This window comes from Anopheles nili, chromosome 3 (genome assembly GCF_943737925.1).
Source record: "Anopheles nili chromosome 3, idAnoNiliSN_F5_01, whole genome shotgun sequence".
Lineage (NCBI taxonomy): Eukaryota > Metazoa > Arthropoda > Insecta > Diptera > Culicidae > Anopheles > Anopheles nili.
In genome coordinates, this window is record NC_071292.1 from 20641887 (window position 1) to 20653981 (window position 12095).

Sequence of the window (12095 nt, forward strand, 5' to 3'; positions counted from 1 at the left end):
AACCCCTGAAAACTAATTTTCAAGAGTGAATAGGCAAAGTAGGCCCTGCCTGCCTACCACGCGGCCTCGATGCAGCCTCCACCAGCGAAGCCTTACCAATACAATCGTTTGCACATGAAATTTTAAACAACTTTCACTACTGCCGCCACACTGCCACCGCCACCAACCAACCGACGCAGCCGCCTGCGCTTCGGGAGGAAAAATCATTTTTTCAAACCCCAACCGGTTTTCGCCCAAATACACCCTTTCGCCAGCCACACACACACACACACACCAACACGGATGCCTCTGAAGCCACTCGAAGCGGTGCCGTCGTCAGCGTCTGAAAGCCTTCGAGGCACGGAAATTTGTCCCACCCCGTTTTTCCGGGCACGGGCTCCATCCCCGTAGGGCTTAGCGCACGGTTCGCATGGTTACCATGGTGCCCGTGTGGCAATAGTGAGCTAGTTGAAGGTTCGGTTTTGAAGAGGCCTCCCGGCCTGCTTAGAGAACCCGACCCACAGCCGGTTGCAGCGTTTGATAGAATATTTATCTGGCTTTGCTAAGCTCGCTAGTGATTCCCCGATGCCGCACGCGCGTTGCCGAATCCTGGAACACCCGGGACAGGAAGCCACCCCCAAAATGCAGCCTCGTCCTTTACGGGGAGCACACGGTTCTAAGCTTACAATTTATTAACAATTTATGCAGCGTGCAAAAATGGAAAATCTTATGAAAAATTCCTTCCCTGCTAACCTTGAGCCAAATGTGCCCTTGTCCGGCTCAAGGGGGCCTTCGTCCTGGCGTGTGAAATTTCAGACCCGAAAAGCCCACCTAAACCTGCTGCCCGGAAAATAGCCTTGCGTTCCAGCAGGGCGTATGTGAAACCGGGAACGAAAGAAAAAGAGAGAGAGAGCGAGACTCATAGTAGAGCTGAAAACTTGAAAAACACTTAATCGAGGCGAAAGAAACGGGAATGCCGAATGGCCCAGAACCGAAGCTTTTTGGGCGATGGAAGGCGAACCGATACGGCTGGGCCGTCGAATGCCACCCAGTCGAAGGTGGGGACCGTCGATCGGAAACTTTAGTTTGCTGATCTTTCATTCTTCCCTCGGGGATTCCATGGCATGGTTTCCCGGCGGTGATTTTCCCGTACGGAACCGAAAGCACTTGAAGGAAGCAGGCGAATGGAGGCAAAAGCTGAAGTAAAAAAAAAACTTCGCCGAAATGGTTTCACAAAGTGCGAAGAAAAACAAACCAACCAGACTCGTAAGCCTTTTTTCTCGTTACTTAGCACCTCTCTCTGGGGGGGTTGGTTTTCTGGGAATCGAACGCCGAGAGACGGTGGTTGCCTTGCAGAGTAAAGAAAAAAAAACCACTCATCCACCCGGGAGCGAGCGATTGAGCCACTGGCCGATAGATTCTCTGGCAAGCTGCAACCCGTGGACGCTCGCTTTTCCAGGAGCTGCGCTCTTTCGGTTGTGGGCGAGCCGAGAGGTTTGTTTACGCTCAAAACATCCTTTTGCCGTAGTGCGAAGACCTAAGCGAATTCGAAACGCCACTATTGCTCCTAAGCAACCATATATTGTGCAGCCGGTGGAGGATGTTTACGAGCGCACGACAGCATCGCTATTAAATAATCAATGGTCGCACTTGGCACGGGTTGCTCTAAAATGACTAACCCTTGCCATTTTTATCGACCCCTGAACAACGATTGTAGAGAGCACGGGTTGTGGTGGGAGATTTGGTTAAAAAACAATGACGCTTTGTCGTGGCATTGGGTAGCATTAGCTGATTTCATGCGATCTTGCTCAGGTGTACATAATGCATGCACTTTTTTCGGTGAAAACTAACCAAAACTTCTTGCATAACCATGCCATTAAAAGTCAAAGTTTACTCCATCTTTTTGAACCTAGCTATAAGAATTCGGACATTATTTTTCAACTAATACGCTATGTCATTCATGGTTTATCTCTTCAATATGTGTAAAACAAGCAGTTAATGATAACAGTCTTAGATAGCTTTACTTTTCTCCTGATATAATGTGGAGCTGGATAGGCCTTTATCATTATCGATACGCTGGTAACTTTTCAAATGCTGTAAAACGCCTTTATTTACAGCAAAACTTGATCGGAACGTTGAACAGACGTACAAAACGATGATACAAACAGGTTGATGCGATGTCTTTGGTTGGCACAGAAACATAACTCGCCGTCCTAGGAAAATTATACGCCTACATCGCTGCAATGCCGTGTGTGCAATAACTACGTCGCTACGCACCTACGTCCTTTTTTGTTTCTGAGCGATCCTTTTGCAGACTCGCTACGACTTGTCAGCTGCAAAGCGTGGCACATTTTACATCGCATTTTCGTTCGTTTGGTTGCAGCATCTTGGAGAGCATTCTGGTACAAAACTGGTAAGAAACAAAACAACACCACAAAAAATAAGTACATCTTGAAGGGACTCAACGGCACAAAAAGAGCAAACAACTGAAGCCCACCCATTCCAAGTGGCTGAGCGTGCCATCCCGCACTTCACCTGGTGTAATGGCAGTTCCAAAGCATCCGTATGATACGGTGCTTCGAGCGAAAATGAAGCAAAAGTAGATCAACCCCTGCGTGCGATTCTTTCCGGTTCACCATTCGGTGGAACTGTCGCAGGCCTTGAGCAGCAAAGCCCTGCTGAGACAAGGTCCACCCAATTTCGATCCCCTTCTTGCCCACACAGTCCCCAGTGGCGTCCCGCAACAGCGTGCGATCGGAAAGAAAAATCCATCCTTGAGAGCACCAACCTTGCGCATTCCCTAGTACTTCCATTAGCGTGCCAGCCCAGCGTCCGACGAGCCCAGCACAAGGAGTTCCCTTCCGTACGGCTTGTACGCCGGGTGAACCTGCTGTCGTGCACAGTTTTTGCCGTCCTTTCCTGCCCACAGTGTGCCCTCTCCGGCAGGGTTTCCTCAGTTCCAGCGAAAGCCTTTTCGGTGGCGGGGGAAAAACCTTCGCGGGTGCACCTTCGACATCGGGCACGGCGTGGAAAACCGGCGGAAAAGTCGTCGACGAGGCTGTTTTCGGTATTATTTTTCTAACTCGCTTGATTTATCGCTACACTACTCGCCCACGAGCCCGGCAGCCTCGGCTGTTGCTCGGCACTTTTTGGTGCAGGAAACGGCCCATTTTTTGCCGCTGACGATGCCACCACACGGTACGGTTGCCTACATTCGGGCGGAATGGCAGGAAATTCGTTGCAGAGCGAAGCGCGAACGGCGTGCCCGATCGGTATCGCGCCGTCCGAAAATGGAACTATGCCTAGCGCAATAGGGGAATAAATTTAAACAACAACATGCCTGCCCCGTTCTCTCACCCAACTCCCTTCTCTCCACCCTGACACCCCTCCTAGCGGAAGCGTATTAGAATGGCTGATAAAACTTTTCCTCGTGCCCGCATCTGCGTTCCACCGGGGCTACTGCGTGCTCGACAGCCATACTGTGTCACGAGCGAGACTACATTTGGGAATGGCAACGAATCGTGGGAGTGAAGAAAATGTTCGGCATATTTCAGATACATTCACTAATTTTAACAGATTTTTGTAAAGTGCATGTTTGAAACACTTTAGTATCGAGCTGTGTTATGTAATGTCCTATAATATATCCTGCACTTTTACAACGGTTCCGGGAGCAGCAATTGGTTTTGAAAATTCTGTAGCCACCGTTTGGATGGTAATAGGTATTTCAGCTAATTAATGGACTAAGAGATAAGAAACAGGTTTTAATGTGGCAAAACATTCGAGTGAGCACTTGCCTACACCATTAACGCCTGAAACATGTCTGGAGAGTGTGCAGCCAAGTTGGTTGAACGGTTTTAACCACGAAATTAGAGAGCTATGATAATCTAACGTGAGAATGAGCTATGGTAGGTAATTTAGGAATAATTTGACACTTTTCTTACCCTCTGTTAAACAACGCAAACAATTAAGAATGCATCAAAAATCCTGGTGGCATTCGATTCATATTACAAAAAATAAACCCTGTGTAACAGCTGAAGTATTATTTATAGTGATAAATTCAATCAATTGTTTAAGCATTCATACAACTGTAACAGTAAAACATTGGGGACATATAAAATACTAAACTGAATAAATAAGAGTTAACCATTAAATAACAATAAGAGTTAATAAAAAAAATATCATAGAGACCTTCAGGTGTATTACATGCATACGCCACGCAGGGACTCTGTTTCTTTCCTATATTATGATCCGTACCGTTAGCGAGGTGTTAATCTATTCTCAATAACAAATCAAACTGCACGCTCTCACATTACATCTTTAATAACCCAAAAAAGGACCCAATTATCACCGCAGTTCAACATTGCAAGCTCACATATAGTTGTCGGACAAACGAATGCTCACCATGAAGCGTATAACGGTTTCCTCGTTTAGCACGCCCGATATCACCATCTTCCACAGCCCGTACGCCATCGATTCGGGCAACACCTCCGTTTTGAACTCCTCGTCCTGCACGAGCATGTTCCGCTGCGAAACAGGACAATCGTCCGTCATGGGTATGTTCACGATATCTGCGATGACCGTCGCGTAGCTTTCGTGCACATTTTTGATGAATTCACAGAAACCACTCGTCGGCAGATGCATCGGGTAGTGCTGGAACTGCTGATTGCCGAGTCGGCTGTGAAACACATCACTACTGAACTGGTTCCAAGACGAGAGAAAGAGCGTGATAAAAGGATAGAAGCATCTAGTTCACGAGGTTCGGAAGACTTTTCACCAACCCATACTACTCACCACCAGCGAATCGTTTAAATCCTGCTTCACGTAGATCGTCCCGTTGAGCGTCATCATGGTGCGGTTGTACTTTCGCACACGTAAATCAAGCTCAATGTACTCCTCGCCGAAAAACTGCTCGAAACGCTCGTACATCGCCTTCGAACCAATTGCCTGCTCGATGGTGGCAGCCGCCACGATCAGTGCGATGCAGTGCAGCCGAGTCAGCATCGTGTCACTAAATGTCACGTTGGTGGTCGCTTTCCGACATCATATAGTGCGATCGTTCCCAACTAGCGTGCGATATCAGCCCTGCATCTCGACGGTACAATGTTAACAAACGGATACCACAGCCAGCGATTGCAACTAAGCTCGTTACGTGCGTATTGGGGATTTCTTTTTATTCTCATGCCACATAACATGGCAAAGCTATCAGCGACATCTCGAATCTCCATTGCACCCGTTCATGGTGCATAATGATCTTGCTCATATCGGTGTGCTTGCATTATGAATGCTCGCATTGTCAAATTACAATTTACATCATCTTGATGCTGTTGGCAAATTAATTCCATCTTCCGGGTTTGTTCACAATGGGCGTGCTGTTACCGAGGTGTAAGTTTTGTTCTAATTAACATTATCGGAATTCACGTTTCAATTCGTTTTTTTGATAACATAAAACGTGCTTTTGTAGTTGTTGCAAATGTGTTTTTATTTATTATGTTTTGATGTGCCTAAAAAGGATCTCATTGTTAGCCGTCACCCGAAGAAGTCCTTCTCGTGCACATGCAGCACCATCTGATACCGGAGCTTATCCTCCTCGTCCACGCGCCCGGTAATGACCATTTTCCACAGGCCCGTGGGAAAAACGGGTGGTATCGTGGACGAGGGAAACACCTTGTCCAGTATGTACACTTCTCGCGCCTTAATCGGACACTCGTCCGGTTGTGGTCCGTTCACGATGTCCACCAGGTGTTTGCCGTACGCGGCGTGTAGATTACGGACGAACTCACAAAACCCAGCCGTGGGAAGTTTGGCGGGATAGTGATTGAACTGCTGGTTCCCGAGCCGACTGTGGAAGAGATCGGTGTAGAGCTGGACAATCAGGCGAGTAGGCGGTTAGTGATTAAAGCCCATCGGCAGTAGCGAACCCCGGCAAGGTCTAACCTTCAGATTATCGCCCATCGGTTGCCGTATGTAAATCGTTCCGTTCAGTGTCGACATTGTGCGGTTGAATTTGCGCACGCGCAGGCTCATATCGCAAATGTCGAAGCCACTGAACTGCTCGAACTGCTCGAATAGCACTTCCTGCGATAAGAGCCCACCAACCTGCAGGACTATCCACCCGAGCAGCATTCGCGCCATTCGTACCGTATTCATCACGTGCACTTAGGTAAACTACCCACGTTGCTGGACTACCACCGCGTGATGGAGACGCCTGATGAAACTACACTAAGCAACAACAAGTTTGAATGTGTAAAACGCTTTACTGTTTATTGCAAATCAGAGTACGATCGCCTGTGGTAACGGTAGTTTATTGCAGCCTGCATTGATAACCATCGGAGCTGAAAATGTTGGACAACTGCACACGCAACGCTGATTCTATCGAGCAGGCGCAACAATTTATATAAACCCTTACCGAGCGCATGACCGTAAGCGTATACACTATCACGCGTACCGGTGGCTTGTCTGCAACACTGACATGCAGCCCGTTTGGTTTTTACTCGCGCTGGCTGCTGCCGTTTCCCTCCAGGCCAGGGAAATCGTTTTCGAGAAGTTCGATCAACTATCCGGAACCGATCTGTACGGCAGCACGCTGCGGGTTCGCAAGTACAACCGCACGATGATGGTGATAAACGGGACGTTAGCGGTGAAGAAGAAGCTCAACAATAGTATTGTGGTCGGTGACGTGCTTTCCTGTGCACGTTTACATGATTGTTTGCTGTTTAGTATGTCATCTCTCTCTCTCTCTCTATCTTTCTTCCAATTGCTACCAGATATCGACGGATCTGTTTCATAGTAGCCGCGGGAACCAGCAGTTCAACCACTATCCCGGCCGGCTACCAACCAAAGGAGTGTGCGAGTTCCTCGAAGACTTCTACGAAGAGTACAATGGGTTTCTCGAGGGTCTAGTGAACATACCACCCAAGGGCTCATGTCCTATCGTCCCGCGCGAGGTGTATATTCTGAATAAGGTCTTTCCGGTGTTGGCTATTCATTCGTACATGCCGCTAGGGCTTTGGAAGATGCTTCTGATCAACCGACTGAACTCGGTTGAGGTGGCGCGGTTTGAAATTATCTTCAAAATAAAAAGTGACTTATTTTCGTAACGAGCAAATTGTTAGCTGTGTAGTTATGCATAATAAAGAAAAAATGATGCAATGAATACAACACAACAGAAACGAGGTATTCAAATTATATACTTTAAGTAATAGTATGATGATGTTCTCTCAGATCTGAATTTAGGGCGAATATATCAACTGTGTACATCATATGGCTGATGATCACAGATGATTTGTTTTATTTATGATGATCGCAGGTGGCTTTGTTACGATTATCGTGTAGTCGAACTGTCGAAGCGGTTTAAATGAATGTTCAAATAGATACAAATAAAAGAATAAAAGATAGTTTACAGTACGCTAGCCTTTTGCTAGATACGTAGTAAATAACGTTTAGATTTCACCCAACAATTAAAGAGTGGTTTCATATTTTATTCGCGTGCCTGCGAATCACTTGCTAAAATTAAGTTGTTTTCTTCCCGTACCGGGTGCTTGATCATTTGTTGCACGCGATTGAAAGGCTTTCACGAAATGGTTAAAAGAGACGATTGAATGTTTTCCGTATTAGTTAGATCCCAGCCTTCTGTTCTGAGTGTACCACTATGTTGCGCGTTTGGTTTTTAGTAGCACTAGTCGTTGGATCGCTGCAAGGATTAGAGGTTGTATTTGAAAAGATTGAACAGCTGTCAGGTTTCGATATCTACGATAGCACGCTTCGGGTCCGCAAGTACAATCGCACGACGACTACACTCAACGGCACTTTTACTTTGTTAACGCCTGTCGATAACAGCTATATAGTCGGTGATCTTTCTATTTGTAAACATCCCAGCAAAGGTCTTTGGCGTTGAATTTTCAAATTTTGCTTTCCAAAACTTAACAGGTATCAACCGATCTGTACCACAGCAGCCGTGGCAACCAGCAATTTAACCACTATCCGATGAAGCTACCAACTAAACGGCTGTGCGATTTTCTCGAAGGCATTTACGATGAATACTATGAGTACATTGCTGACATCGTCAACCTACCCGAGAAAGGTGAATGTCCCATCATGCCACGAGCGGGTCACATCCTTAACAAAGTATTCCCAACCAAAGCCGTTCCTAAATTTGCACCGAAAGGACTATGGAAAGTGTTTGTTATCCAAGCGCTCGAAGACGTTGAGGTTTCGCGCTTTGAGTTGATCCTCAAGGTGCACAATGATTTATTCTGAAAATGAGTTTGCCTGCGATACTGTTTATATAAATGCTTCTAGACAAAATAAACTTGAAGAGATCTACCATACAACAGACACGTTTGTCGATTGTTTGATGAAGCTGTAGAAAAAAACCAAAAGAAGCTTGGAAAGGTGCGAGATTCGAAAAAAAAGAGTAAACGGAGGTTAGAATAAACGCACGAGAAAATCCATGGAATATTTATTTTTTACATTCAAACGGGCATTGTTGATCAAATTTATTACAGATTAAGTTATTCCTCTCGGTTTGTTTTCAATATTCATGTATTCCACAAATCTATTCAACAGCTTTAGCGATTATAGAATATTTTATGATTTCAGAGCCACGTAGCGAACCTCGTATCACCGCTTTCCACAGACCATTTCTCAGCAATCCTGATGGCCAGACTTCGTCGGGAAATTCCATATCGTATACATGGATCTCACGTGGTGCTACAGGACATTCGTTCGGTTTCGGTGTGTTAATGAAGCGTTTAACCGTGTTGGGGTACGATTTGTGCACATTATTAATGGCCTCACATAATCCCGCTGTCGGTAGTTTTATGGGCAGATGGTTGAACTGTTGATTGCCCAGGCGGCTGTAGAACATATCGAATGTAAACTGTGAAGCACAATCGCAGCATTAGTTATAAAAGCAGTCAAAGGTGTGAGCTGTGCACACATTTTTTTTAAAATATATATACTATGTAGCTGTTGTCGGTTTCCTGAAGCATGTGGACGGTACCATTTAACACTGTCGTCGTTCGATTGTACTTGCGGACGCGCAAATCAAACCTAAAATACTCCTGTCCTAGCGATTGCTCAAAGCTCTCGAAGTGAAGCTTTATTCCAAACGCCTGGAAGAAGCTACAACCCAACACAAGTAACAATATGATCGTCATTTCCGATCGTTGTCTCTATCGTACTGTGCCTTTGCGGAGATCGCTACTTGTTATTTATAAATTTGTGTACTCATGTGAGTTGGTGGAAACGTGATCGACTACATTAACACAGGCTGTTATGTGAGTGAGTAGAAACGTGATCGACTTCACACAAACAGGATGCCACAATCTTGTCGAAATGTAACTGTTACATTCATGCGATCACGTGTAGATGATGCTTGCTATACATAAATCTTTCGTTTTTCCCGAAAATAATGGCACTTCCTTGTATAATGTATAATTTTGTAAAATGTATAATAATGATTTATTCCCCGGAGCATGTTTTAAAATAAATAAATCAAATCTAAATAATGCAAACAGTTGCAGATCAACCCGTAACGAGATACTAGGGATTATGATTTAACATGACCCTACCCATTCACATTACCATTCAAATTTACATAAAAATAAAAAAGAAGTATAACAATACTATGGAACAAGATGTTCAAGGGCTAATGAAATAACACTAAAGTTGTCTAAATTTATTTCAAACGTAACGAAGAATCGAGCACTTTTTTAACAACTACAACTTTTTAAACAGCAGTTTTACAATTGAGGAATCGTTGTCGTAGTCATTACTATGCCTACTCGTCTGTGTGACGTATTTCAGGTTCTTTAGTCTGGTCAGTTCGCACCAACGTTACTCAATCATCGGCCACTTTGGAAATTAAGTTGTAACGAATAATTTCATTACCTCGCAGATAACCATGAATTATCGCTTTCCATAGCCCTTTTCTCTTCAGTGTAGCTGGCACAACTTGGTTCGGATATTCCAGGTCAAGCAAGTGTACTTCTCGAATGCTAATGGGACATTCGCCTTCTTTCAGTGGGTTAATGAAGTAATCCATTACGTCCGGGTAGAACTTGTACACATTATCGATAAAGTCACACATTCCTCTTGTGGGCAGGTGTATAGGCAGATGGCTAAACTGCTGATTTCCCAGTCGACTGTAGAAAATGTCGAACGAAAACTGTAATGCACAATAATCACCAAAATATTAGCTATGAAAAAGACAAACTGCACAACAGCTTATTGTGCACAACATTTGCGTACTATTAATTCATTGCCGAACTCATGGAAGATGAAGATGGTACCATTCAGCACAGGCGTCGTTCGGTTGTACTTGCGGACGCGAAAATTAAACCACATTTTATCCTGTCCTACGGTCTGCTCGAAGCTTTCGAAGTAGCTCTTTACCCCTAACGCTGGGAAGAAGCCACAGCCCAGCACAAATAACAACATGATCGTCATATCCGATCATGACAACCGATAGAGACAACCGATCCGATAGAGACAACATACTGAGCCATTGCGGAGATCGCTACTTGCTATTTATTGTTTCATGTCGTCAGATCAGCAAAAACGCGATCGTTTAAATTTACACAGAATGCCATTGAAATCAATACACATATCTGATCGATTTCAAACAGGATGTGACGATCTTGTTAAGACTTCAAATAAAATGAAAATGTGTTTCTTTTCGAAAAATTAAATTATTCTTTATTTCGTTTCTGGCAATAGTGTTTTTAAATTACTAAAAACAACAGAAACAATAGAAATAGTAATAGATTAACTCTTTACGGAGCCATACACAGTATGATTTAAATTGGAGCTTTAAAACTCCATCGTTAATGTATAATAAACTCACAAAGAATAAAAAATTACTAAAAAAATACAAAAGCTCAAATTTCCAAGAAAGTGCAATTGAAACAACCGTAAAAATATCTATATTTATTTGTACCGTAACGGAGAATCGAGAATAGTATTACATTTACGATAAACAACATTTCTGAACATGTACTTGCTGGTATATGTTGTCGTCTTCGCTATCCTTACTTTCCTCTGGCACGTGTTTAGAGGATCATATCAGAAAGCAAGATTATAAATTTGCTTCACTCAATCATCGGTCGCTTTGGCAATTGTGGTGTACTGTATAACTTCGTTTCCATCTTGCCAACCGTGCACCACCGTTTTCCATAGTCCTTTTCGTTGAAATACGGTTGGAATAATATGGCTGGGATATTCTAGATCCAAAACGTGAATTTCTCGGCGTTTGACGGGACACTCTCCTGCTGGCGGTGAATTGATAAAGTATTTTACTACCTCCGGGTAGAATTTGTTAATATTATCCATGAAATCGCACAGCCCACTCGTCGGTAGCTTTATAGGCAGATGATTGTACTGCTGATTTCCCAGTCGGCTGTAGTATACGTCGAGTGAAAACTGAAATGCACAGTAGTAACATAGTATCAAACATGAAGCAAGTAAACTGCCCAACGGCTGGTTGTAATATATGTACTATCAAATTGTTGTCGAACTCATTGTAAAGGTAGATGGTACCATTCAACACTGCCGTGGTTCGATTGAACTTGCGAACACGTATATCACAAAAACAAACATCCTGTCCTATGACCTGCTCGAAACTATCATAGTGCAGCTTCACTCCAAACGCTGAGAAGAAGCTGCAACCAAGCAAAAACAACAATATGATCGTCATTTCCAAGCGTTGTATACTGAATAATTGCGGAGACCGCTACGTATTATTTATAAGTGGTGTTCTCATGTGAGTTGGCAGAAACGTGATCGACTATGTTCAAACAGGATTTCATGTAAGTGAGTAGAAACGTGATCGACACAAACAAGATGCTTATCGAAACTTTCTTATCCAAACGTAACAACATTGCTAACGCTACCGATAATTATGAACACGTGCGTCTAAATGAAAACTCTAATCTCACCAAAAAAGGAACCCATGGTTTCTGTATTTAATTTGAGTAAGGTTTTACAATAAATAATATCATCAAGCACAACAAACCCATCAGCAGATCAGAATATACAATACATCACAATATCACAATATACAATATATAGTGGATTAGGATTGAAATTTAAATCAAAAATTTACAGCAACAAAAAAT

General features: G+C 43.8%; 4 protein-coding genes across 4 annotated transcripts; 1 reads left to right on the top strand and 3 right to left on the bottom strand.

Moving 5' to 3' along the window:
• Window positions 1-4347: 4347 nt before the first annotated feature.
• LOC128723872 (uncharacterized) lies at window positions 4348-4980 on the bottom strand. The gene is made up of 2 exons (XM_053817639.1): window positions 4771-4980; window positions 4348-4677 (listed from the first exon to the last, which is right to left on the bottom strand). Exons 1-2 carry the CDS (start codon window positions 4978-4980, stop codon window positions 4348-4350), a joined length of 540 nt encoding a protein of 179 aa, XP_053673614.1.
• A 525-nt stretch (window positions 4981-5505) lies between these two features.
• Window positions 5506-6048, bottom strand: LOC128726835 (uncharacterized). The gene is made up of 2 exons (XM_053820670.1): window positions 5914-6048; window positions 5506-5841 (listed from the first exon to the last, which is right to left on the bottom strand). Exons 1-2 carry the CDS (start codon window positions 6001-6003, stop codon window positions 5506-5508), a joined length of 426 nt encoding a protein of 141 aa, XP_053676645.1. The 5' UTR covers window positions 6004-6048.
• Window positions 6049-7627: 1579 nt separating this feature from the next.
• LOC128723873 (uncharacterized) lies at window positions 7628-8235 on the top strand. The gene is made up of 2 exons (XM_053817640.1): window positions 7628-7822; window positions 7906-8235. The coding sequence occupies exons 1-2, from the start codon at window positions 7628-7630 to the stop codon at window positions 8233-8235; spliced, it is 525 nt and encodes a 174-aa protein (XP_053673615.1).
• Window positions 8236-11073: 2838 nt separating this feature from the next.
• On the bottom strand, window positions 11074-11674 carry LOC128723874 (uncharacterized). The gene is made up of 2 exons (XM_053817641.1): window positions 11477-11674; window positions 11074-11400 (listed from the first exon to the last, which is right to left on the bottom strand). The coding sequence occupies exons 1-2, from the start codon at window positions 11672-11674 to the stop codon at window positions 11074-11076; spliced, it is 525 nt and encodes a 174-aa protein (XP_053673616.1).
• Between the last annotated feature and the right edge of the window lie 421 nt (window positions 11675-12095).